Source organism: Electrona antarctica (genome assembly GCF_951216825.1).
Source record: "Electrona antarctica genome assembly, chromosome: 21".
NCBI lineage: Eukaryota > Metazoa > Chordata > Actinopteri > Myctophiformes > Myctophidae > Electrona > Electrona antarctica.
This window is the reverse complement of record NC_136802.1, coordinates 26519812-26547647: the sequence shown is the minus strand read 5'-3', so window position 1 is coordinate 26547647 and position 27836 is coordinate 26519812. Positions and strand designations below refer to the sequence as shown.

At 43.8% G+C, this 27836-nt stretch overlaps 1 protein-coding gene and 1 long non-coding RNA gene across 2 annotated transcripts in view; one reads left to right on the top strand and one right to left on the bottom strand.

Moving 5' to 3' along the window:
* The window catches only part of LOC306914596, a 65788-nt gene that overhangs the window by 34353 nt on the left and 3599 nt on the right, over window positions 1-27836 (top strand). The gene's annotated exons all lie outside the window — the stretch shown is intronic.
* LOC306914582 (serrate RNA effector molecule homolog B-like) lies at window positions 877-27836 on the bottom strand. Its single transcript, XM_079491698.1, has 21 exons — window positions 27648-27836; window positions 25059-25181; window positions 24400-24510; window positions 23519-23737; window positions 20114-20174; window positions 19284-19411; window positions 18059-18228; window positions 17558-17829; window positions 12822-12995; window positions 12030-12144; window positions 11133-11314; window positions 8485-8625; window positions 7514-7696; window positions 5934-6101; window positions 5228-5381; window positions 4853-4965; window positions 4479-4559; window positions 4185-4335; window positions 3315-3416; window positions 2104-2221; window positions 877-1279 (listed from the first exon to the last, which is right to left on the bottom strand). Exons 2-21 carry the CDS (start codon window positions 25175-25177, stop codon window positions 1204-1206), a joined length of 2838 nt encoding a protein of 945 aa, XP_079347824.1. The 5' UTR covers window positions 25178-25181; window positions 27648-27836; the 3' UTR covers window positions 877-1203.

Here is a 27836-nt window from a genome sequence, read left to right as displayed (position 1 = left end):
TCACAGAACAGGTATTCAAATGCTAATACGGTGGCTACGTTCCAGTGACCGCACGGTTCATTCACACTCCTGTAGCAACACTACACTGACACGGTCAGCGGAGAGGCTGCTGTCTGTGTACCATCAGCCCGTCTGTAAAGAGCCATGAGCCGGGATGGAGGGAGCCGAGGGGCAGCAACACCGTCGGGTAATCTCCACACTGACTTGAGACTTGACAAACAGAGCCATCTCAGCCAAAATATCCCAAAACAATGTCCGGGGAACAGAACTGTTCCTTTTCCTCAGACTACTTATACTTTAATTAAAAGGTAGGATGCAGTGGCTGTAATTGGGTCAAGGATCTTGCTTTCGTGAGCAATGGTGTACGAGATTGGTAATAAATTGGTCAATCATGACATTGTTAGAGCATCTGGGGAAATAAATAAATAAATCTGCGTCGTCGTCGTCCCCCACGCAATTCTAGCCTACCTAAAGGTAAAATCCCCCTGCCGCTTATGGCTGAAACAATTGAATTCTTTACTGTTGATCATTGATCATGCTAAAATGTTGAAACAAGATGCTGAAACAATTGAATGTGTTCGTTGTGAACTGAAAGCGTATACCACTGTTTATTAGCAAACTGTAAATAAAGTCATCGAAAATACATTTCCGATGACATCCCACCGGAAAATAACAGTGTTGCGCAACAGACGCTCCCAGCCTGTGGATCGATGCGATCGGTTTTGATATCAATAATCTCCGTATTTTTGATCAATCTCCGTCTTGAGCGCTGGGCGTTACTAATTGAAAAGGCGGAGAACTTCGTCCTGTGCGCTCAGGGTGTTAAACAAAATTAGCTTCTATAAAGTTGGAAAACAAAAACGAGGCCCGAGCGAGTCGAGTTGCGAGTAGATCTTTATTGAAGGTGGAAGAAAAGGAACACAACAACTTCATCACATCAACACCCTGGTCCTTCTGAACATGCACTGTTCCCTGATGACACACACACGCATGCACGCACACACAGTCACACAAACATACACGCACGCACACAAAATCCACATTCTAGATCCTACAGTAGCTGTTTTACAGAAACAGAAAATAAAAACGACAATAAACAAGTAAATGATGGAACTAGAGAGACGGCGAGAGACACAGAGAGACGATTTAAAGGATTTAAAAAAAGTAATGATTAAAAAAAAAAAAGGTTCTCCTTTTTCTGGTTTAAAAAAAGTCCATGTCTTCTGGAGCGTCCAGGTCTCTGTACTCTATGATGGACCTGGGGTCACTTCTCACCCCCCTGGAAAAACACACACACACACACACACACACACACACACACACACACACACACACACACACACACACACACACACACACACACACACACACACACACACACACACACACACACACACACACACACACACACACACACACACACACACACACACACACACACGTTAAGGATCACTTCTTAGAGAGAGAGCTGTGCGTTAAAGACCTTGAAAAGGTGGTTTTGTGATCTCATTTCAATGTGGATTTCAAGGAGTCAAGGACTGAACTCGCCATACCATTCCAGTCATGCAATTAGCACTTGCACTAGCCATTACGACCTTACAGACGTACGCAAAAGCTCAACTTATGTTATTTATATAGCATTGTATGTAGACATAGCACTCTATAGTGTATACGCATAGTTTCATTGTACAGATATTCTACTGTTAGACGGACGTTAGGTTCTCAGCTTGCTTATGATTATCGATGAGTATTCTTATGTATTTGATGTATTACCATGTGTTGTTCTTGCTTACTGTAAATCGCTCTGGATTAAGATGCTTACATTGCAATCACAATACTAGGTCCACAATACGATTTTTCACGATGTCTTAAACACAAAATTAGTTTCAAAAGTATACGTATGTCTACATAAAATGCTAAATTATAAATCTAATAAAATGCAAAATGATAAATTACATAAGTTGAGCCTTTGCATACGCCTGTATGGTCGCTGAGGCTAGGGCAAGTGCTACAGCAAGACACATCTGTATAGCAGAGACAGACAGGCAGACAGACAGACAGACATTCAGTCAGACAGACATTCAGACAGACAGGTCTTCGTACCGGTTGGTGTTTCGTTGTGGTGGTTTCCCGGGGTAACCTCCAGCCCCGTGACCTCGGAAGTTGTCAAAGTTCCCACGCCCCGCCCCCCCAAACTGGTTGCCGGGGTAATGAGGACCACCTGAGTGAGAGAGAGAGACACACACACACACACACACACACACACACACACACACACACACACACACACACACACACACACACACACACACACACACACACACACACACACACACACACACACACACACACACACACACACACTTAAGGTTACATGTCATTGGTCAGAAACCTGTGTGTGTGATACCCACTAGGAAGTGTGATGGTTTTATTTGCAAGTGTTCGTATTTTATTTTCCTTTAAAACCAGTTTGTGTGATTGTATGTATGGTGTTCTGGATTCCATTTTCAACTCAAAACAATAATAACCTTGGTCCATAGGTGGCAGTGCAGGACCACAAATTGGCACCAATTGGCCCGCTGACTCCCATTTGACCCCACTTTGGGAACCACTGCTTTAAATGACCATAACTTGCTCAATAATTGTCAATCGATTTTCAAATGGTTTGGTTTGTTATAAAACGTCAAGAGATGTCCGCCTACTTTTTATATAAAAACAACATCACGTAGATAAGCATCCTGGAATCCTAGCCACGTTGATAACGTTTGTAATAGAAACCAACCACTGTTAGAGCAGATCACATCAGAGCGTAGCTGAAAAGGTTCACTGTAGCAAGATGGCCGCCGGTGGACCGAGCCAGACAGTGTTGTTTTTGGCAGCACATTTTGATTTTTTGTTTTAGTCATAGTCTCCTGAATAGTTTTCATTTAGTTTTAGTCACATTTTAGTCACCTGGAATGTTTTAGTGTTTAGTCTAGTTTTAGTCGACTAAATTGTATTTTGGCGGGCCTTGATGCCGTCGTAATGACTGTTTTTACACTTGCTGAAAGCATGCAACCAAGTGTAAAATGACTTATACTGGATCTCTTGTCCACTAGTCCCTTCCTAACATTTTAGTCTAGTTAGTTTTCATTTAGTTTCCATTTAGTTGTCGTCGGTGAAAAAAAGGTAGTCGAACATTTTTCATCTCAGTTTTAGTAGACGGAAACAACACTGCTTTCTATACGTATCTGGTCTGCAGCGCATGTGCCACCGTGTATGAGTGTGCGCGTGTGTATGAGTGTGCGCGTGTGTATGAGTGTGCGTTGCGTTACCAGGGAAGCCGGGCATGGGAGGTCTGACTCCAGGAGGATATCCCAGAAGGCTTTGCTGCTGAGGAGGCTGACCAGGAAACATCTGCATGCCAGGGGGCGGGGCTAAAAAGGAAACAAAGATAGGAATTATTCTGGGACAAATCAATATAAAGTAACAAAATAGTGTGTGTGTGTGTGTGTGATGCAGACAGAAGAATAGAACAATACACCGACTAAGTCATTTACTGCCACCCCCGATTCAGTCTAATGTCCCTTCTATTTTGAAAACCCCCAGAAATTCACCGCAAATGAATCCGAAGCAAATTTGCCTATAACTAAATCCTGCGATCGTAATATTGTAACCTCGAGGTAGCCTATGATTTTTGAGTGGTGCAACCACTCCAAGGAACAGCAATGTCCCTATGGGACTATGTGACTATGTTACTATGTTTAGAGTACCAGTAGGGGCAAAAGTGGCGCTGTTGTGCCAGAAACAGAGAGATAGTGCTGCACTGTTGCCTTCTAATGAGAGAGAGGGGGGGGCAGGGGGAGAGGGGAGTTGCACCATTCAGTTCACACGGGTGTGATTTTTTTTTAATGAGCCACTAACATCGACTGAGCATTGTTTTTTTTGCCAGCAAATTTAGGGGGGGGGGGTCTCCTGGAACAACATTTTCAGATGGGGGTCGGCAGCCAATTACATATATTTGTGGGGGTCCTTGACATGAAAATGTTTGAGAACCAATGTCAGAAAACTGTCAGGATTTAGAAGGCATTTGTAGAATCGTCTAAAGGTCTAAATTGGATAATCCAATAGTAGCCCACTGAATAGAATCAGAGATTTACGCCCCTAGTGTGTGTGTGTGTGTGTGTGTGTGTGTTCCTTCTCACCCTGAGCGGGCGGTGGGAGTGGCTTGTTGTCGGGGAGGGCGGGTCTCTTGGTGTCCAACAAGAAGTTGTTGAAGAACTCCACTTCCTGCCTGACGGCCGTCACCTTGTCCCCGTGTTTGTTGAGGATGTGTTTACGCACAAACTCTGGAGCCTGCGCGTACACACACACACACACAGATCAGATACGTTTTATTCATGAGTAGACAGACAGACACAGAGACACAGACAGACACAGAGACAGAGACACAGACAGACAGACAGACAGACAGACAGACAGAGACAGGCAGACGGTACCTTAAACTTCTTCCCACTCAGGGGACAGAGCCACTTGTCTTTCCCCAGCTCCTGAGAGTTGGCCGTCAAGAACTTCTCCACCTTGGAACGTAATAATAATAAAACATTCACCCTTTTGACGTAATAATAAAACATCAAAACCATTCACCTTTATATTATACATTATATATTGTCCTTTACATGTTATTCTATATTGTCTTAACCCATCACACGCAGGTCTGATTACATCAACGCCGGGTGTGTTGTTTTAGAAGAGCGCGATGGGAGGCCCACCGTCTCAAGCTAATGTGAGCCGTTGTGCAGTGTGTGTGTATGGGTTATGTGTGTGTGTGTGTGTGTGTGTGTATGGGTTATGTGTGTGTGTGCGTGTGTACCTCCTGGTCAGTGTCCTTCTTGCCCAGCCTGGTAGCTTCCTCCTCTGAAACCTTCTCCGAGGAGGAGAACAGAGGAGAGAGTCGCTCCTCACACATCCTCTGGTGCTCTGACACTGTTGGGAGGAGAAACATCAATACATTCTCTGGGCCTGTGAGTTTTTCGCATTTTCCTATTCATGTCAATGGCGGAATTTAATGCACGAATAAATTAATATCAATTAAACTATACAACATTTATCTTAGCAAAATACAAGCACACGATTCCCGCTACGAGCTTGTAGGTCTGCTATTTTTGAAGAATCGTAAAAATGCAGCACAAATCCTTGAATATATATTCTTTCAGAAGACTTTTTTTTATTTCGACGTCAGGCCTACCTTCAGTAGTGGTTATCTTGCTGATGGGCAGCGGTCCTCGGACGTGGATCAGTCCACACCTGTGGGGCATCTCGTCCTCAGACGGATATTCACAGAAGTTGTAATAGTCCACCGAATGGACGATACGGAGATATAGGAGCAGCCTGTCCAGCACCTACGCACGCACACACACAGAGAGATTATGATGTGGGCATTTATCAGAGGCTCTTGTCTTTATCCATAGTGACTGGCTGAGATAGGGCTGTCACGTTCACACTTTTAAACAAAATGTCTGTTTGCTTCGTAATAAAAAAAGAAAATCACAGTGTGAGGGGCCCTCTTATCATCATACATAACAGCTTAGTAAACTTAATAAATAAATAAATAACCGAAAAACCGTACTGCGTCTGTCTGTCTGTCACCCAAAACTCACAACCTGTCTGTCTGTGTCTGCCTGCCTGCCTGTCTGTATGTCTGTGTCTGCCTGCCTGTCTGTATGTCTGTGTCTGCCTGCCTGTCTGTATGTCTGTGTCTGCCTGCCTGTCTGTATGCCTGCCTGTCTGTCTGAATGTCTGCCTGCCTGTCTGTCTGAATGTCTGCCTGCCTGTCCGTCTGCTTGCCTGTCTGTCTGTCTGTCTGTCTGTCTGTCTGTCTGTCTGTCTGTCTGTCTGTCTGTCTGTCTGCCTGCCTGCCTGCCTGCCTGCCTGCCTGCCTCTCTCTGTCTCACCTTCAGCAGCTTGTCATCCGTCTCCACGGCAACCTCGGAGGAGGCGGGGTCTTTGCAGTCGCCGCCCTCGTTGCCCCCAGCAACACCAGTAAGCTCCTCCTCCTCGGCGCTCACCTCCTCGATGAGGTAGTCGGTGATGTTCTTCAGCACCGGGTTGGAATCTGGAAACTACACGGCATATACCTTTATTATTAAAACCGTCTGCCCGCCAGGATAAATTAATCTATCTATCGCACATTGCCAAGGTTTTATCGCGTGCAACCCTTATTTTGAAGAGCCAAATATCCGTAACCCGGATGTTACAATGACAAAATGTGTGTGTGGTGTCTTCACCGGTTGTTCTCTCGGTCTGTGGTGGAAAAACCCGACCGCGAGTATCACAGCGCCTGCTGTCGGCCGTTGAAAAACCTTGTATTCACCAGAAACGACATTCATTGTGCCGATTTGGAGATACAGGCTATTGAAAGCAGCACATAGAGTGCAAGTGGATGCGCGCGCATCTTCAAAACGGCCGCGGCCACTGTCCCACTTTGACAGTTATGCTAACGAGCGGCAGCTAAACAATTCGATCGGATACAAACATGGATTAAAGAATATAAACCTTGGAACACCTAGCCTAAGGTTCTGGCAGGCTAGACGATTAATTTAATCCTACGGTTACTACAGTTCTGGCGGGCTCTGGGTTAATAAAATCACACCCGTGTGAACTGTGTGAATCATACGCCATCTCATTCTGGGCCAATCACAGTTTGCGTTCCTCACTTTTGTCTTCAATGTGTGTGTTTACACAGACCCTCAAATCCTGTCTATGGGAATTCACATTGGGCAGTATTATGTGTGTCTTAAGTACCAGGTCTTATTACTTAACTTAAGACCTGGAGGCGTGATCAATGCCATTTGGCTATTCTGAGTGGCCAAACAACATTGACCACGCCTCCAGGTCTTAAGTTATGTCATAAGACCTGGTACTTAAGACACGCATAATACTGCCCATTGTCTTCAATGTTTGTGTTTACACAAACCCTCAAAGCTGGACATAGGAGGGCCTCAACAATATAATGATTTATACTTTTATTATTAACCGGAAGTTAGCTAAAGGCCAAAAAGCCTGTACTTTGAACATTCAGTAGATTTTCTGATTAGCCTGTGGACTGCGATGCAACAGTCCACAAATTGGCATAACAATTTGCACAGCAGATGTCACTGCTGAGGGATTTTTCCCTGTTTTTTATTGCAGCTTAAAAGGCTTCAGAACACACAGAGAAAACCCCAGAACACAGCAGATCCACTGAATGTTCATGAAAACATGTCATGAAACCTTAAAACAACTGGCAGTTTCACTCAGTTTTTCACTGCCTGTCTGTCTGTCTGTCTTCCAGAGCAGTGTACCCGTCTGTCTGCCTCCCAGAGCAGTGTACCCGTCTGTCTGCCTCCCAGAGAAGTGTACCCGTCTGTCTGCCTCCCAGAGCAGTGTACCCGTCTGTCTGTCTCCCAGAGCAGTGTACCCGTCTGTCTGCCTCCCAAGAGCAGCCCCCCCTGGTATCAAGGGCATGGATCAGTCAAGTCGTGCAGACACGTACCTGTCTGTCTGTCTGCCTGTCTGTCTCCCACAGCAGTCCCCTGGCATCCAGACAGTGGATGAGTCGCGCAGACAGCTTGATGTCGTTTCGGACCACCGGTTTGTGGTGCGTCAGACCGTTGACGTTGCGCACGCGCCGGGCCAGGTCCCGGTTCACCACCGGAGCTAGTTCACAGTCACGCAGCTACGCACGCACACACACACGCGCACACACACAGAGAGAGAAACACACACACACACACACACACACACACACAGAGAGACACGCATGCGCACGCACAGAGACACACACACACACACACACACACACACACACACACACACACACACACACACACACACACACACACACACACACACACACACACACACACACACACACACACACACACACACACACACACACACACACACACACACACACACACGCACGCACACACATGCGCACACACAGAGAGACACACACACAGAGACACACGGTTAGACTGGAGAGTCAATACTGTAAAGGTTCCAGGTTCAAATAAATTGATTGGTCTGATTATATAAACGTGAGCATGTGTTTTATATTATATATATTATTGTCTGTCTGTCTTTGAATAAACATGTTACCCTGATAGTTGTGGAGGTTACTGTGTCCAGTGTGATGTTGTGAAGGTTTTGGTGTCCCATGTAAATGTGTTACTCCGATGTCGTGGAGGTTACGGTGTCCCGTGTAAATGTGTTACCCTGATGTTGTGAAGGTTTTGGTGTCCAGTGTGAATGTTGTGAAGGTTTTGGTGTCCCGTGTAAATGGTGTTACCCTGATGTTGTGAAGGTTACGGTGTCCTGTGTAAATGTGTTACCCTGATGTTGTGGAGGTTACGGTGTCCCGTGTAAATGGTGTTACCCTGATGTTGTGGAGGTTACGGTGTTCTGTGTAAATGTGTTACCCTGATGTTGTGGAGGTTACGGTGTCCTGTGTAAATGTGTTACCCTGGTGTTCTGCAGGTTCCAGCAGGTCTCTTTGATGTTGACCGTGGGGTCGAAGGTCACCCAGCAGCGCCTGAAGAACCTCCTGTCGGGCTGGGGATCCGACAGCGCCACCCGCAGGAAACCCGGGAACCTCCGACACAACTACACACACAGAGAGAGCATGGTTAGAACCAGTGTTTTTGGCAGCAGATTTTTATTTTATTTTTAGTCTCTTGAATGGTTTCCATTTAGTTTTAGTCACCTGGAATGTTTTAGTGTTAGTCTAGTGTTTAGTCGGCAAAATCTACAGTTGATTTAGTCGACTAAAACGTTTTGGTGGGCCTTGATGCCCTCGTAATGGCTGTTTTTACACTTGCTGAAAATAGCCGATCTACAAGCTCACAACGCGTTGTGTTGTGTCTGTCTGGACCCTAGTACACACAGACTACACAGAACCACATCTCACAGCCTGCCGTGTGTGGAGCGCAAGGTGAACATTACAGATGTGTTAAGACTAGCTGCAACAGCAGTGATCTGGACTAGGACAGATGATTTAGAGGTGTGTGAATAGAATACTGCAGAGTAGAAACACTCCCAATCTCCTAGGGGTGTTCGATATGGCGATAAATATCGTCGGGACGATACAATGTCTCCACGATACGGCTTTTTAGAGTTATCGTTTCCATCACGATAAATTCACTCCATCAGATGCAGTGCATGCACGTTCTATGATGTGTAATTTATACTTCTGCAGTACGACGGTTTCGTTCACCAAAAATAACAAATCTACAAGCTAACAACGCTTCGCTACTGCACCGCAATGCAAGGCATTGTTTGCTTATAGATCGGGTGGGTTCTGAGCACTCCCAAAGTCCCCGCCCCTTTCTTCTGAGCAGAGAGGGAAGCACTGCGCTCCGCACAGAATAATGTGTAAAGAAAGACGAAAGAAATGGACGGGCAATTATACTCAGATGTCGAGCGAGTGGAGGTTGAGGAAGGGCTAGTTCCCAAAAAGAACTGTAAAGCAGTGGTATGGAACTATTTCGGATTCTCCGTAAGGGACAAGGACCAAACGAATATTATTTTCAAACTCCTACGGTTTCGCCGACAGCCACTTCATAGTTTGCAAAAACACACACGCTGTGTGTGTGTGTGTGTGTGTGTGTGTACGCGTGCTGACTTGCGCTGTACACCGTCCGTCAGTCTTCTCCTCCCTTGCTCTATAATGTAGCTCCGCCAAAACTCAAGAAACTTTCATAATGACAATTTAAAGTGAATCCTACTTTATGCGACGTGCGTCCATTGATGATAGCCTACTCCTTGTAAACTGAGTCGCCACGTTCAAAAACGGATCCAGCAAACCAACTCAGCAAAACGTTATAGTATTCCATGGAAGCAGATGGGATCAACACTTGCAAGCATAACATTTTAAATCCCTAATAGAGAGAGTAAAACCACAACATAAACCGGAGTTTCACTTATCTAAGGAATGACATGAGGTATTCTTTTTGCCTTGAAGCGCAGTGTTGACAAAGCTTTGCTTTTTTTGCCTTGAAAATCATGAAAGGCAGACGTTTTGCATGGCTCTGCTCACTCAATCAAGGACCCCTAAATTAATATGTATTTGACTGTGGACCCCAATCTGAAAAAATATTTTGTGTGAGCTTGTAGATCGGCTATTTTCAAGTAGCCAATGTGTATGATTAAAGTGGTTAAATAGATATTTATGATATTCATAAATTTAGCTGGGGACCTCCTGGAACTGCTGGACCCCACTTTGAGAACCAATACCATAGGGTGTAGGTTAGGATATTATACATCATATTTTGCTGCATAAATTCACATAAAACCTGCAAATTCCATCGCATAATCAATATTAAATAATAATAATATTTTTGCCCACGTTTTTCTGGAGGGTCTACTAAATGGTATTTCTTTTAGTTTTTTGTTACGTTGTACTGTAAATCACACCTGTGTGAAGTGAGGGGTGCTCTGATTGCTATGATGTGATGTAATGATGTAAAACAAACAGTGTCAAAACAAACATTAAATTCTCTTTATTGTTAATGGGATTTAATGTTTGTGTTAGGGACAAAACAAACATTAATTTCTCTTCATTGTCAATGGCGTTTTTAAAACAAACATTGAATTAAAAACAAACATTAAACCCGTATATAGGCGCCCCTCAAAAACGCGCGAAAAAATATCGTGATAATATCGTGTATCGTGATAAACGTGAAAAAATATCGTGATAATACTTTTGTCCATATCGCCCACCCCTACAATCTCCCACCTCTTCAGACTCCATCTTAGCCCGTAGCACTTGCCCTAGCCTCCACAACCTTACAGGTGTATGCAAAAGCTCAACTTATTAGTTATTTTATGTCATTTAGATAGCATTTTATGTAGACATAGCACCCTATAGTGTATACGCATAGTTGCATTATATAGATATCCCACTGTTAGACGGATGGATGTTAGGTTCTTAGCTTATGTATGTTTCTTGATGACTATTTGTATGTATTTGATGTATTACCATGTGTTGTTCTTGCTTACTGTAAATCGCTTTGGATTAAGAGCGTCTGTTAGATGTCTAAATTGTAACTGCGTCCTTTGACACTTCAGGGCAGATGTTCTGCAGATGTTCCAGAGGTGTGTGTACTACTCACGGCAGTGATCTCGTCCTTGGACACCTCGGGGCAGATGTTCCTCATGAACAGCGAGGTGGTGAGGTGCAGCGGTCTGGGTTTAGGAGGTCCCTCCTTCTCCCTCTGCTTCCCTCCTCGCTCCTTACCCCCTCGCTCCTTCCCTCCTCGCTCCTTCCCTCGCTCCTTACGGCGCTCTGCCCCGTCTGAGACACACGCACACGCACACACACACGCACACGCGCACACACACACACACACACACACAAACGCAAAAAAATCAATTTTGAATGCGGGAACATTCAGACAGACAGACAGACAGACAGACAGACAGACAGACAGACAGACAGACAGACAATCAGTCGGGCGGTCAGCAGTGTTGTTTTTAGCAGTACATTTAGATTTTAGCTTTAGTCGTAGTCTCTTGAATAGTTTTAGTCACCTGGAATGTTTTAGTGTTAGTCTAGTTTTAGTCGACTAAATATCATAAGATTTAAGTCGACTAAATCTACAGTTGATTTAGTCGACTAAAATGTGTTTTGGCAGGCCTTGATGCTGTCGTAATGACAGATTTTACACTTGCTGAAAATAGCCGATCTCTACAAGCTCACAACGCGTCGCATTGTGAGCTTGTAGATCTGCCATTTTCAGCATGCAACCAAGTGTAAAATGACTTATGCTGGATCTCTTGTCCACTAGTCCCTTCCTAACATTTTAGTCTAGTTTTTATTTGTTGACGAAATTGTCAATATATTTAGTCTTAGTTTTAGTCATCGTAGCTCAGTTTTAATTTAGTTTCCATTTAGTTGTCGTCAGTTAAAAAAGGGTAGTCGATTTTTCGTCTTAGTTTTAGTCGACAAAAACAACACTGGCGGTCAGACGGACAGGCATTTCTAGGAGGATTATTTTTGATTGACATACCGTCCTCTCCCTCGTCCTCCTCTTCCTCCTTCTCTCCTTCAGAGTGGGAGGAGTCAGACTCGGAAGCACTCCCCTCTCCGCTGTCGGCCGACACGCTGCGCTTCCTCTTCCTGTCCTGAGGAGAGAGAGGAAGGGGAGGGGCTTACACCGGATGTTCTTGACTGCTCGCAAAACATTGCAACAGATTCCACTAAAGCAACGTAAAACAGGGGGCAATGCCAACACAACAATACGCATGCCTGGTCCTGACAAGTTGTACCTCGTTGTAAAGGTGACTAATCAACGATAAAAACGATATAAAAGACAATACCAATTGCCATTATTAACCCATTTAGACCTGAGGACGTTTCTACAAATGCCTTCTAAAGTTTTCTGAAAACCCCATGTTTCTATGTCAGTGGTTCTCAACCTTTTTCATGTCAAGGACCCCCAGAATGATCTGATTTTGGCCACCGACCCCCATCTGAAAATATGTTGTTCCAGGGACCACCTCAGAAGCAAAGATTGGAGTTTAAAACGTTCGCTCTGAAAGAATATATATTCAAAGATTTGCGCCACATTTTCACGATCTTTCAAAAATAGCAGACCTACAAGTTCATAGCGCGGCACTGAGTGCCGCGCTATGAACTTGTAGATCTGCTGTTTTTCAATAGCTGAAGCATAACATAATGCTTAAAACACCCAAAAGGGGGTTCCCGCCCCAAAATGGGTTAAAGGGAATGATCGACCAAAGTTAAGAGTTTGTTTCTTTTTACTGGTGTAATGGACCCAGTGACGTCGCAGCATACTTACTTTCTTCCTCTTCTTCTCTGGTGCTTTCTCCTCCTCCTCTTCTCCTTCTTCTTTCTTCTCCTCCCCCTCCTCGCCCTCCTCCTCCTCCTCCTCTCCTTCCTCTCCCTCCTCGGCCTCCTCCCCCTCCTCCGGTTTCTCCTCTCCGTTCTCCTTGGACTCCTCTGGACTCTTAGGCTGGGAGGGACACAGATTATAACATCACTATGTTATAATCACTATAGTCTCCTCTGGACTCTTAGGCTGGGAGGCACACCGATTATAACATCACTATGTTATAATCACTATAGTCTCCTTGGACTCTTAGGCTGGGAGGCACACAGATTAGAACATCACTATGTTATAATCACTATAGTCTCCTTGGACTCTTAGGCTGGGAGGCACACCGATTATAACATCACTATGTTATAATCACTATAGACTCCTCTGGACTCTTAGGCTGGGAGGCACAACGATTATAACATCACTATGTTATAATCACTATAGTCTCCTTGGACTCCTCTGGACTCTTAGCCTGGGAGGCACACCGATTATAACATCACTATGTTATAATCACTATAGTCTCCTTGGACTCCTCTGCACTCTTAGGCTGGGAGGCACACCGATTATAACATCACTATGTTATAATCACTATAGTCTCCTTGGACTCCTCTGCACTCTTAGCCTGGGAGGCACACCGATTATAACATCACTATGTTATAATCACTATAGTCTCCTTGGACTCCTCTGGACTCTTAGCCTGGGAGGCACACCGATTATAACATCACTATGTTATAATCACTATAGTCTCCTTGGACTCCTCTGCACTCTTAGGCTGGGAGGCACACAGATTATAACATCACTATGTTATAATCACTATAGTCTCCTTGGACTCCTCTGCACTCTTAGCCTGGGAGGCACACCGATTATAACATCACTATGTTATAATCACTATAGTCTCCTTGGACTCCTCTGCACTCTTAGGCTGGGAGGCACACGGATTATAACATCACTATGTTATAATCACTATAGTCTCCTTGGACTCCTCTGCACTCTTAGGCTGGGAGGCACACAGATTATAACATCACTATGTTATAATCACTATAGTCTCCTTGGACTCCTCTGCACTCTTAGCCTGGGAGGCACACCGATTATAACATCACTATGTTATAATCACTATAGTCTCCTTGGACTCTTAGGCTGGGAGGGACACAGATTATAACATCACTATGTTATAATCACTATAGTCTCCTTGGACTCCTCTGGACTCTTAGGCTGGGAGACACAACGATTATAACATCACTATGATATAATCACTATAGTCTCCTTGGACTCTTAGGCTGGGAGGCACACCGATTATAACATCACTATGTTATAATCACTATAGTCTCCTTGGACTCTTAGGCTGGGAGGCACACCGATTAGAACATCACTGTGTTATAATCACTATAGTCTCCTCTGGACTCTTAGGCTGGGAGGCACACCGATGAGAACATCAGTATGTTATAATCACTATAGTCTCCTTGGACTCCTCTGGACTCTTAGCCTGGGAGGCACACCGATTATAACATCACTATGTTATAATCACTATAGTCTCCTTGGACTCCTCTGGACTCTTAGGCTGGGAGGCACAACGATTATAACATCACTATGTTATAATCACTATAGTCTCCTTGGACTCTTAGGCTGGGAGGCACACCGATTAGAACATCACTGTGTTATAATCACTATAGTCTCCTCTGGACTCTTAGGCTGGGAGGCACACCGATGAGAACATCAGTATGTTATAATCACTATAGTCTCCTTGGACTCCTCTGGACTCTTAGCCTGGGAGGCACACCGATTATAACATCACTATGTTATAATCACTATAGTCTCCTTGGACTCCTCTGGACTCTTAGGCTGGGAGGCACACAGATTATAACATCACTATGTTATAATCACTACAGTCTCCTTGGACTCCTCTGGACTCTTAGCCTGGGAGGCACACAGATTATAACATCACTATGTTATAATCACTATGCAGACTCCTCTGCACTCTTAGCCTGGGAGGCACACCGATTATAACATCACTATGTTATAATCACTATAGTCTCCTTGGACTCCTCTGGACTCTTAGCCTGGGAGGCACACAGATTATAACATCACTATGTTATAATCACTATAGTCTCCTCTGGACTCTTAGGCTGGGAGGCACACAGATTATAACATCACTATGTTATAATCACTATAGTCTCCTTGGACTCCTCTGGACTCTTAGCCTGGGAGGCACACCGATTATAACATCACTATGTTATAATCACTATAGTCTCCTCTGCACTCTTAGCCTGGGAGGCACACCGATTATAACATCACTATGTTATAATCACTATAGTCTCCTTGGACTCCTCTGGACTCTTAGCCTGGGAGGCACACCGATTATAACATCACTATGTTATAATCACTATAGTCTCCTTGGACTCCTCTGCACTCTTAGGCTGGGAGGCACACAGATTATAACATCACTATGTTATAATCACTATAGTCTCCTTGGACTCCTCTGCACTCTTAGCCTGGGAGGCACACCGATTATAACATCACTATGTTATAATCACTATAGTCTCCTTGGACTCCTCTGGACTCTTAGCCTGGGAGGCACACCGATTATAACATCACTATGTTATAATCACTATAGTCTCCTTGGACTCCTCTGCACTCTTAGGCTGGGAGGCACACCGATTATAACATCACTATGTTATAATCACTATAGTCTCCTTGGACTCCTCTGCACTCTTAGCCTGGGAGGCACACCGATTATAACATCACTATGTTATAATCACTATAGTCTCCTTGGACTCCTCTGCACTCTTAGGCTGGGAGGCACACGGATTATAACATCACTATGTTATAATCACTATAGTCTCCTTGGACTCCTCTGCACTCTTAGGCTGGGAGGCACACAGATTATAACATCACTATGTTATAATCACTATAGTCTCCTTGGACTCCTCTGCACTCTTAGCCTGGGAGGCACACCGATTATAACATCACTATGTTATAATCACTATAGTCTCCTTGGACTCCTCTGCACTCTTAGGCTGGGAGGCACACGGATTATAACATCACTATGTTATAATCACTATAGTCTCCTTGGACTCCTCTGCACTCTTAGGCTGGGTGGCACACAGATTATAACATCACTATGTTATAATCACTATGCAGACTCCTCTGCACTCTTAGGCTGGGAGGCACACCGATTATAACATCACTATGTTATAATCACTATGCAGACTCCTCTGCACTCTTAGCCTGGTAGGCACACCCATTATAACATCACTATGTTATAATCACTATGCAGACTCCTCTGCACTCTTAGCCTGGTAGGCACACCGATTATAACATCACTATGTTATAATCACTATGCAGACTCCTCTGCACTCTTAGGCTGGGAGGCACACCGATTATAACATCACTATGTTATAATCACTATAGTCTCCTTGGACTCCTCTGCACGCTTAGCCTGGTAGGCACACCCATTATAACATCACTATGTTATAATCACTATGCAGACTCCTCTGCACTCTTAGCCTGGTAGGCACACCGATTATAACATCACTATGTTATAATCACTATGCAGACTCCTCTGCACTCTTAGGCTGGGAGGCACACCGATTATAACATCACTATGTTATAATCACTAGTCTCCTCTGCACTCTTAGCCTGGGAGGCACACAGATTATAACATCACTATGTTATAATCACTATAGTCTCCTTGGACTCCTCTGCACTCTTAGGCTGGGAGGCACACAGATTGTAACATCACTATGTTATAATGACGTAGCCAGACAACAGAGTTGTCATTTTCGTTCATGAAAATATATTTTAAAATATCTAGAGCTTATTTTTTTATTTCCTTTTCTGCTAAGCAACAAGCTATATATGCTTAGATGTTTTCTATTTATATTAGGATAAATGTACGCGACTGTAAAGATGAAACGGAGGAGGCTCCACTTCCGCTTTATAGTTTACTCATGATAGCTCTTCTGTTGGTCCAGACTGTATGATGAAGCGTTTGGAAATTGCGAGAGGCAACAGTCTGGTAACGCGAGACTATAATCACTAGAACAACCAATTACTAACAACACATTACTAAATACTAACAACCAATCACACGGAACCATGACATCGCTAACACGATACTAACGGACATGATGATGCAACTTGTTTTCCATGACGTCAAATAAAATACAATAATATAGTCAGTGATGTAAATAGGTTTTCAATGTAATGAGTCCCGGGATGCAGGGATGGTCTTTTAGATGAGTCCCAGGGACATTTGATGAGTCCCACTTCAACGACGTTAGGAGATATATTTTGCCATTTTTACAAATTGCAGCAGTTAACTCCCATTTCATTTTATATGGTTATATTCATGTAGAAAACAGAAGAAGAAATGATTATTATAATTTATAACTAAAGCTAGCAAAATAACCTAGAATTAAAAAACTGTACAGTAGTGCATCCCGTGGATGCAGAAGTCGTTTTATTGCATCCCTTAACTATAAACTGCATTTTGGGATTTTAATCTCTGTATAGTTAGGGAACGTTGGCTATTGCTAAGCATTTATTTTGCAGAATTGCCACACATTTAGCTGTCTTCACAAATGTGTTCATAAAGGTGTCTATCAACCTCTCAATTTGTTCCAACCCAACTCTCTTGGGGAAACTTTGTGACGGCTGCTGAAAGTTAGGGTACCGTTCCAATAGTACACAGGCAGTACCTTGTCATCCGCGTCAGTCTTCCCAGCAGCCTCTCTGGTGGTGGCCTCTGGCTCTTCAGTCTTGTTGTGGTCCCCGGGAGAAGGGGGCCCCTTGGTGGGGGGCCCGCCGCCCGGAGGGGGCAGACCGCTCCCAGAGGGACCCTCCCCCGCCGCCGCCGAGGAGGAGCCACGCCCCTCTGCCCCCCCCACGCCGCCGCCAGTCACCACGGAGGCCGAGGGAACCTCCAACACCTGGAGGTCGTGGTCCGTCCCGCCCTCCATCTTTATGACCGCTGGGGGAAAAGAAAGAAAGGAGAAAAATCAAATCGACACATCGGTTAAATGGCCGCGACGCGTCGACTCGCCAAATACTGAGTCGTTCACATCCTCTACCTCAAAATATGAGTGTACATTTGTGACCAGATTTGACTGAGAGCCTGCCATTGTGCAAATTCCAGCTTTTCACCAGAGGAGAAAAACTGGACAAACAATCATATGTCTAGGATGGAACAGAGACTCTACCTGCGTCCATCAGTTTGATGATCTTGGGGGCATGTTCCATGTTGAGTGACAGGTCGTCCAGCCAACCGTTTTCCAGCAGGAAGAGGAAGACGGACAGTCGGGTCTTGAGGGCGGCCAGAGACTCCGCCTTCTTGCCTGTGATGTCATCGGGGTGGTATTTGGAACGGAACCTGAGAGAACGAGAGACACCCACATAATGTATGAGAGAGAGAGACACCCACATAATGTATGAGAGAGAGACACCCACATAATGTATGAGAGAGAGACACCCACATAATGTATGAGAGAGAGAGACACCCACATAATGTATGAGAGAGAGACACCCACATAATGTATGAGAGAGAGACACCCACATAATGTATGAGATAGAGACACCCACATAATGTATGAGAGAGACACCCACATAATGTATGAGAGAGAGACACCCACATAATGTATGAGAGAGAGAGACACCCACATAATGTATGAGAGAGACACCCACATAATGTATGAGAGAGAGACACCCACATAATGTATGAGAGAGAGAGACACCCACATAATGTATGAGAGAGACACCCACATAATGTATGAGAGAGAGAGACACCCACATAATGTATGAGAGAGAGACACCCACATAATGTATGAGAGAGAGAGACACCCACATAATGTATGAGAGAGAGACACCCACATAATGTATGAGAGAGAGAGAGACACCCACATTAGGGGAGAGAGAGAGACATGTGCATGCATGCATGCACCAGGGATCATCGATATGTCCGTACAAAAAGTGTCCATGGTCTTTGTCTGTGGCAAACTTTTGATTTACCATTTTAATGTTCTTTTAATTTTGTTCACAAGACCCAATTACTGAATGTCAAGTCTCCAGGTTTTCTTAAGGATATGTACGACACTAATTTACTACGACACTGTGTGGCATATTAGGAGTCAACTAGGACTAGTGGTTCTCAAATAATGCGTGGTGTGTGTGTCGTCGTAATGACTGTTTTTACATTTGCTGAAAATATATTTTCAGCATGCAACCAAGTGTAATGACTCATACTGGATCTCTTGTCCACTAGTCCCTTCCTAACATTTTAGTCTAGTTTTTATTTGTTGCCGAAATTATTTAGTCTTAGTTTTAGTCATCATAGCTTAGTTTTTATTTAGTTTTCATCAGTGAAAAAAGGTAGTTGACGAAACATTTTTCGTCTTAGTCGACGAAATCAACACTGGTGTGTGTGTGTACCATTCGTGTTCTTTGTGAGTCAGGAAGAAGTCTTGCAGCTGTTGTCTCCTGAAGTCCAGTTTGTACTGATTGTAGCGTTTCACCGCCTCGGTCTCATCCACACTGTCTTCCAGGTTCAACAAGAACTCCTACACACACGCACACACACAGACAGAGGACAACAGATGTGCGTCAAACAAGCGCATGGCGTTTAACATCAATTTACAATTTAGGCATTTATCAGACGTTCTTAATTCAGAGCGACTTACAGTAAGCAAGAACACCACCATGGGAATACATCAAATAGCTACATTAGAAATAGTCATCAACATCATACGTAAGCTAAGAACCTAACATCCGTCTAACAGTAGAATATCTATATAATGAAACTATGAGTATAACACTAAAGAGTGCTATGTCTACTCTACATAACATGCTATCTATTACAAATTACAAGTATTACAAGCTTATGCTTTTGCGTACGCCTGCAAGGTCATCGAGACCATAGATATTAAAAAAATAGATGCCTCATTGGGCGGAGGGCGGAAGAATTTACACTTGGGAGAGGAAGTACGCCGGAAGAGTGGACGGCACACTACGTCACGCTGCCACTCAAGTGACTACTGGCCAATCACAGTGCATCTTTTCCGGGACTTATCAGACCAGAACATGCGCTCTGTGACGCACGCTCATGCTTCCGCGGGGCTTCGCAAGGAATCTCTGGATTTTTTTTTGCCCTCCCTTGAGCACACATACGCTCCAGAGCCGGAAAGGGCGTCTACGTTTATATGTCTCTGGTCGAGACTACGGCAAGTGCTACGGGGCTAAGATGGAGTCGTGTTGAGTGATACCTTGAAACTCCGCATAGTGGGTGGTCCCGCTGGGGGCATGTCTGGATCAGACATACCTAGTCTGGATAGAGACAGACAGACAGAACATTAAAGACATTAATGACATTGTTTTTAATGTCGTTAATGTCAATGACATTAAATCACACATTGACAGCTAATGACATTCTTAAAGATCTTTAACCCATTTAAAACCAGGAAAGTGTGTCAACATTGTAGATGTCAGTGTTAGTTATTCATAAACAGCAGATCTACAAGCTCGCTTGTACAGCTGCTGTTGAGCATAGAGGACGAAGTTCACCGTCTTTTCAATTAGTAACGCCCAGCGCCCAGGACGAAGATTGATCCAAATTGATATAAAAAACGATCGCATTGCTCCACAGCCTGGGAGCGCCTGTTGCGCAACACTCGATGTTGCACAACAGTGGTGACGTCATCGAAAATGTTCTCCCCCCCGTTTAGCCGACGAGACCGAAAATCTTAAAACGTTATTAACTCTTGATCTAAATCATTCCGTCCAATTCTAAGCAAAGATTATTTGTTAGACGGCCCACCGTGGTCCCGTCGCTAGTCGCGGTAGATTTAATCATACCTCCCGTTGTTATCGATCGGCTCTAGAGTGTTTTGGCTACATCTAGCTGCTACAGCCACATCCGGGATAACATCCGGTCTGCCAGTAAAAGTGCTCAGCTGCTATAAATCGCTGGGCGCGGGGCAGGTCAAATTACTTTATTGGGGGTAGTAGATTTTTTTTACTGAGTTTTTCATGGAACCCAAGGCTCGGACCAGGTAGGGTCGGGTTCGGGCAGAATTCGAGAACTCTAGTCCCTGGTCAAATACATTTTTTACACATACATTTTTTAGACACTAAATTGAGAAAGGACGCAATCATGTCACCCTCCGGCGGTCCTGGGATGCAATACTGTACTCAGTTCTGTACTCTTAACTCCACGTTAAAAATAAATCAGGTAAAATGGATGTGACGTCTGCGAGTCCGTCAGAGGAATACATTATATTATATAACAGTGCAAAGAATATATTATATACTTTACACTGTTGATTGCAGAATACTTTGCAAACATGAATGTTGTCACAATACATTTTCCACATGAATAAAACCATATTATAAACACATAAGATGAAATGTCATTGAAGTGGGACTCATATAACATGTCCCTGTGAGTGTGACCCATCTAAAAGACCACCCCTGGGTCCCGGGACGGACCCACCACTACATTGACAACCTATTTACATCACTGTGAACTCACCAGTTGGTCTTGCCGTTTCCATTGACTAAAGAGACTGGAGTTTGTGTTTTTAACGGGTCGGGAACTACACACCCACACACACACACTCACACATATATTTACACACACACTTCTGGGGGCTCGGATTTGGGTTGGGTATTTGTTTTTCGGGAAGTGTCAGTAAATCCCGAAGTGGACTTTTCTTTTCTCTCTCTTTTGAGACTTTTGGCGCAAGGGCACCGTTGTGTGATTTTTGAGTCGGGGCCTGGAAAAAATGACATGAGTTTTGAGATTTTTCATTGTATTTTCTAGACATTGTTCCACAGTTTGATATTAGCTTAGTCAGGGGTTGACACTAAGGTCTCAGAGGCAAGTACAGGTCATGTTCTACTTGCCCAAAATGTCATGCCCACTTGCCCCCAAAAGTAAATCCACCATTATAAAAAATGATAGGTAAAAATGTAATTACCATTCCATTTAGCACATAGTATTTTTGAGTGTGTGTACTGAATTGGCCCGGAATGCACAGCTTTGTGTTTGTGTGTATGAGCACGGAATGTGCTCAGCTGATTGGCTGAGCATGGAATTACCATTGATTTACCAGCCAGGGGCAGGTGGGGGGAACCCTTAAGGTCCCTGCACACATCCGTTTTTCTGATTTTTTGCCGGTTTTCCGAAAAACGCGTCTAGTGTGCAACCACCTTTAGTGTTTGATGTAGCTGCCAAGGGCAGGTGGGCAAGCCTTAGTGTTTTATTTAGCTGCCAGGGGCAGGTGGGCAAACCTTAGTGTTTTATTTAGCTGCCAGGGGCAGGTGGGCAGCCCTTAGTGTTTTATTTAGCTGCCAGGGGCAGGTGGGCAACCCTTAGTGTTTTATTTAGCTGCCAGGGGCAGGTGGGCAGCCCTTAGTGTTTTATTTAGCTGCCAGGGGCAGGTGGGCAACCCTTAGAGTTTTATTTAACTGCCAAGAGCAGGTGGGCAACCCTTAGTGTCAACACCTGTAGGCTAATTAAACTGTGGTTAAATGTCGAGAGAGAGAGCGAGAGAGAGCGAGAGAGAGAGAGAGAGAGAGAGAAAGAAAGAAAGAAAGAAAGAGAGAGAGAGAGAGAGAGAGAGAGAGAGACTGGGTTCCAGCCCGATTCGATGCGTTCCGTGAATCTGTTTTGTCACTAAGCCACTCTGGTCTGTGGTACGGTTGGGGGATTAAGGTTGGTGAGGGGTGCGCGTTAAGGGTTGGGAGAGGGTTAAGGTTAGGTTTAGGTGTGCTGCCCCGTGGGAGGTTAGGGTTTGATAGGTTGTCGTTATCGGACCAATGGTATGTCTGACCAAAAGCATGCACCCACGGGGTGCACTAAACTCACCCCACACAGACGGCAGGTTACTACATCTGACAGTGGAACTACTGAATCAAATTAGCGTTTACTTTTTACTATTTTACTCTCGAGTCTCGAACTGGCACCGTTTAATGTACAACAGTGAGAGAAAGCATGGACAGAGTGGAGCTGGCTGATGACGTATCAGCAACAACGTGGCTACGTATACGGGTGACGTTAGGAAATAAGTCTGCTGCAGTGTTGTTTTCGTCGACTAAAACCAAGACGAAAAATGCACTGATGAAAACTAAATGGAAACTAAATTAAAACTAAGCTATGGTGACTAAAACTAAGACTAAATATATATAAAGACTAAAATGTTAGGGACTAGTGGACAAGAGATCCAGTATAAGTAATTTTACAATTAGTTGCATGCTGAAAATAGCAGATCTACAAGCTTGCGACGTATTGTGGGCTTGTAGATCTGCTATTTTCAGCAAGTGTAAAATTGATGCCGTCATTACGACGGCATCAAGGCCCGCCAAAATACATTTTAGTCGACTAAATCACCCGTAGATTTAGTCGACTAAAACTAGACTAACACCAATACATTCCAGGTGACTAAAATGTGACTAAAACTAAGTGGAAAACCATTCAGGAGACTACGACTAAAACTAAAATAGAAATGTTCTGCCAAAAAACAACAGTGGTCTGCTGCCTGCTGGGCCAAACTGAGTAGCAAAGTGACAAAACAAATCTCAGAAACGCAAGCGAATCAGGCTGGAGAGAGAGAGAGATGTAAAGACAGAGAGACATAGAGAGAGAGAGATAGTGTGTGTGTATATCTCACCTGCCCTGCAGTGGGTGTGTGGTGTGGTGGGGGTGCGGGGGCATGTGGGGGTTCATGTCGGGGTGCCACCCCCCCTGCATGCCCCCTCCTCCTCCTCCCCCCCCGCCCGGACCACCCCCCACCCCAAACGGAGGCATGCCGCCGCCCCCTCCCCCTCCTCCTCCTCCCCCGTACGGCATGTCGTAGCCTCCTCTGTAGGGCTCGCCGCGGTGGTCGTCCCTGTGTGGAGGAGAGAGAGAGAGAGAAAGAGAGAGCGAGAGAGAGAATCAGTCAGACCAGTGGACCCTAGTCTCGTCTCCGGCGTTGTTTTGCGTTGACTAAAACCAAGACGAAAATACATTTTGTTCGACTAAATCAACTGTCGATTTAGTCGACTAAAATCTTATATTTAGTCGACTAAAACTAGACAAACACTAAAACATCCCAGGTGACTAAAATGTGACTAAAACTAAATGAAAACTATTCAAGAGACTATGACTAAAACTTGCTGTCAAAAATACTGCTCGTCTCGCGTGGCCAGACTGTTGCCTCTCGCAATTTTCAAATGCTTCCGTCATACAGTCTGAAGCTCTGGTTATGAGTAAAATATAAAGCGGAAGTGGAGCCTCCTCCTCCTCCCCAACTTCAGTTTACCAGTCTTTACAGTCACGCAAAATGTATCCAATATAAATAGAAATCATCTAAGCATATTATATAGCTTGCTGCTTAGCAGAAATAGAATGTAAAGATGTATAATGATGAACAGATTAGGTGTAGTTCCAGACTCTATATAGCATTTGGAGATTGTATGTGTGTGTATGTGTGTGTGTGTGTGTATATATATATATATATATATATATATACACACACACACACACACACACACACAACAATAAACTTACCATTCTCGTCTCATGCGTTTGTGCTGGGGGCTGATGTGTCTTGGAGGAGAGAATCTCTCTCTGCGACCTCGGTCATAATCCCTCCTCCTGTCTCTGCCTCGGTCCCACTCCCTACACGCACGCACGCACAGACACACGGATTACAGTTCACAATATTCTGTGGGGGAGATATCTCTGAATTGTTTTGTTCACTTGTGAAACAAGTTTGAATTTGGGAAAGCAATCGAACATGGATCTGCCGATCGACAAGAGCTTTGATATGCGGTAAGCCAACTTTATAGGTTTATCATTAAATAAAGCACTAAATAACACGTTAATGGCGTCGTTGGCGGTGCTGGATTTCATTAAAAATGCGTTAAAGAAGTCGTTAGCCTGGAATGAGTTCATTATTTGTAATTATTTATTCATGGAATTTCTTAAGATTTGTCGCTTTATTTGTTTAAAAAGAAATCATATAAAATCAGACCTGTCCGAAGTGAGTGGTGCTGTACGTAGTACTGTACTATAACAAGCCCTCCTCCCTGGCTTGTGTGTGTGTGTGTGTGTGTGTGTCAGGCTGTGCAACAGTGACACTTGATGGTGAACAAACACTTATAACACAATGTCCGTGCTCGGACGGACCCAGCCAGGGCTGCACCACTCAAAAATAAAAACCGTACCTCTCAGGCCAGTCCTCTCTCCTCCTCTCCTCTCGTTCCCTTGATCGCTCCATCTCGCTCCTCTCTCTCCTGAACTTGTCCCGCCTCCTCCTGTCAAACTCATCATCGCTGTCTCCCATTGGCCTAAAAAAAACCCACACGTGACGTGCATTAGACCCGCCCCCAACGTGGTTTATGTGAAGATGTCTATTAAAACATACATGGGCAACTGGTGGCCCGGGGACCATCACTTAATGCGGCCCGCAGGTTAATATCGGAATACTGATATTATTGATTTCAGCCGTTGCAATTCCAAACACGCAAACATAGCCAGCTTTAATTACTTCAGTCTATACATGTAGCTTAATGACTAGTATAAAAATGTTATTGTCTATTTTTATGTCCAATGTATTGGATATGTGGATTCCAATTAAAAAATAGCAAAAAAAATAACTCTACAAGCTCAAAATGTGTTTCAGTGAGACGCATTTTGAGCTGACAGCTTGAACAGATCTACAAGCTCACAATATTAAATGTAAAAAGGTATTAAAGTTAAATCTGACTTGCCTAAGCCTGCAGTGCAGACACCCTGTTACATGTATTTTTCAGAATGGACACAATTATTATATTTTTTTAATACAGAATGAGATCACATCAACATCGGTAATATCGGTTATCGGCCATAACAGCAATTAATTATATCGGATATCGACCAAAATGTCTCATCGGCACATCCCTACTCTGTATGCATCCAAACCATCCCAGTCTGGCCTCTCGGCTTTAATCTCTAAAACATCTGACATGAGCTGTCCCTTTCCCTTTTGAAAAGGTACTTTCACTTAAGTACTTGGTAATAATAAATGAAGAGTACTTGTTGTATTCGTGGAACAATAACTAATACAAATCACACGTGCTCTTTTCATCGTACATCAGTATGACGTCAATAAAGTGTCCATTCACTGTCGATGAGAATGTAATGCGTTTGTGTAGGACAAAGTTAGTGCACATACACCAAAATCTGGAAACACCCCTCAAAAACTGTACTGTAGACTAGTGGCCGGGCAACCTTTTTGACATGAAGTGCCATGTTTTTATTTTCTTGCCCTTACTGTCATATTAAATTAAGTTTAATTATGACACCACATCGAAATTAAATATATATAAATGGTGGAGAGTTTGAATTTACCAAATGGACCCTTATTAGAGCATTTATTACCATGGCAAGAAATGCTAAGAATCTTGTTTTGTCCATAGGCCTACAGATATTGTAATAATTGTTATTCCTTTTTTCCTACTGATGATGCTTCCTCATTCTGCTCCTCCACTCTCTTCTGCATATGAAATTCCCCTCCTTTATGCTCTTTCTCAGCTGCAATTCGAAACTAGCCCCTTAAAATCTGAATCCCCCTACCCATCCCTTTTTCCGCTCACTGTATGTTTTTTCCCCCTTTTTACCTCCTTTATGATGATGATTTCCTGTTTTTGGCTATATAGAAGTGTATATTTGTACGTCTTTAAATGTTATGATGAATTGAACATGGTGTACACTCTTGTAAACATGAAGTGTAATACTTTATGGTGTCGCCCCCCAGTTAACAGTTTTTGTATTGAGTTGTGCTTGAAATGTACCGTTTTTCTCCAATCTGTTAAAAAATACTTTAATCAAACTCGCATCCTGTTCAACTCCCATTGATTGATTGAAGTATTTAACAGTTTGCAGAATTACAGTACAATTCAAGCACAACTCAATACAAATACTGTTAACTGTGAGTGGACGACACCATAAAGCATTACACTTGTTTACAAGAGGGTCCACCTTGTTCAATTCATCAAAACATTTAGAGACACAGCCGCAACATATGCCCATATTCCTGCCAACAGTAGCATCTTTAGCGGTGCTTAATTGTTCGTACGGTCTGACATGGTATCACATCATGTAACAACAATTCAACATAATACTCTTGTGCCTACGGTTGCCCACCCCTGCTGTATAACAACTGGTTAGCACGATAGCATCATAGCTAACTGAGCCAGCATGCTAGCTAGCATGCTAACTGGTTAGCAGTGTTGCCATATCCGCTTATTATAAGCGACTTTGTGTTGCGTTTTTTATAGCTTGTTTCCTAATGGTTAAAACAGGGTTACCATTTTTAAGTCAAGGACCCCCAAATAAATATAGGCATGTGTCTGCGGACCCCCATTTGAAAACATGGGTCAAATCTTCTTTGGGGGTCAGGGTCCCCATAGAAGATTTGTGTTATTAAAAATGTTTAAAGAAGATTTACATTTTTAAAAATGTCTTCCAAGACATTAAAAAAATATATAGCAGATCTATGAGCTCCCAACGCGCGTTGTGAGCTCATAGATGTACTATTTCCAAATAGCCTATGTATTTACATGTTTAAAGGCCCAAGGGCAAGTCCAAGCTTCTTTTGAGATTGTTTTCGTAGACCTGGTTTCTTGTTTCTCTCGCAAAACCTGGCAACACTGCACAATAGCATCAGCGCTAACCTAAGCCAAGCATGATCAGGTAACTAAACAGGAGCTGTGATGCTAACAGCTATCGCTAGCTAGTAGTAGTACATTTATTCTAACACGAATGTTTCTTACCTGCAAGCTGCAGTCAAACTACAGACGTGTAGTTTTTATTTATAATGTTTCCTTATACCTGGAAGAAGCTGCAGATGAACTACAGATGTGTAGGTTTTTTTTAATTAATAACCAAAGTTGTTCAACACAGAATGAAGAAGATCCCGCCGCGGCGCGGAGCTGCAACAACGAAGACACAATACTACTACT

Coding starts and splice junctions, on each gene's coding strand:
- LOC306914582 (XM_079491698.1), bottom strand. CDS start 25,177: ATGGGAGACAGCGATGATGAGTTTGACAGGAGGAGGCGGGACAAGTTC. Junction 12,996..17,557: donor AGACTGACGCGGATGACAAG/GTACTGCCTGTG, acceptor TGTCCCTCCCAG/CCTAAGAGTCCAGAGGAGTC. Junction 1,280..2,103: donor CCACAACGAAACACCAACCG/GTACGAAGACCT, acceptor GTGTTTTTCCAG/GGGGGTGAGAAGTGACCCCA.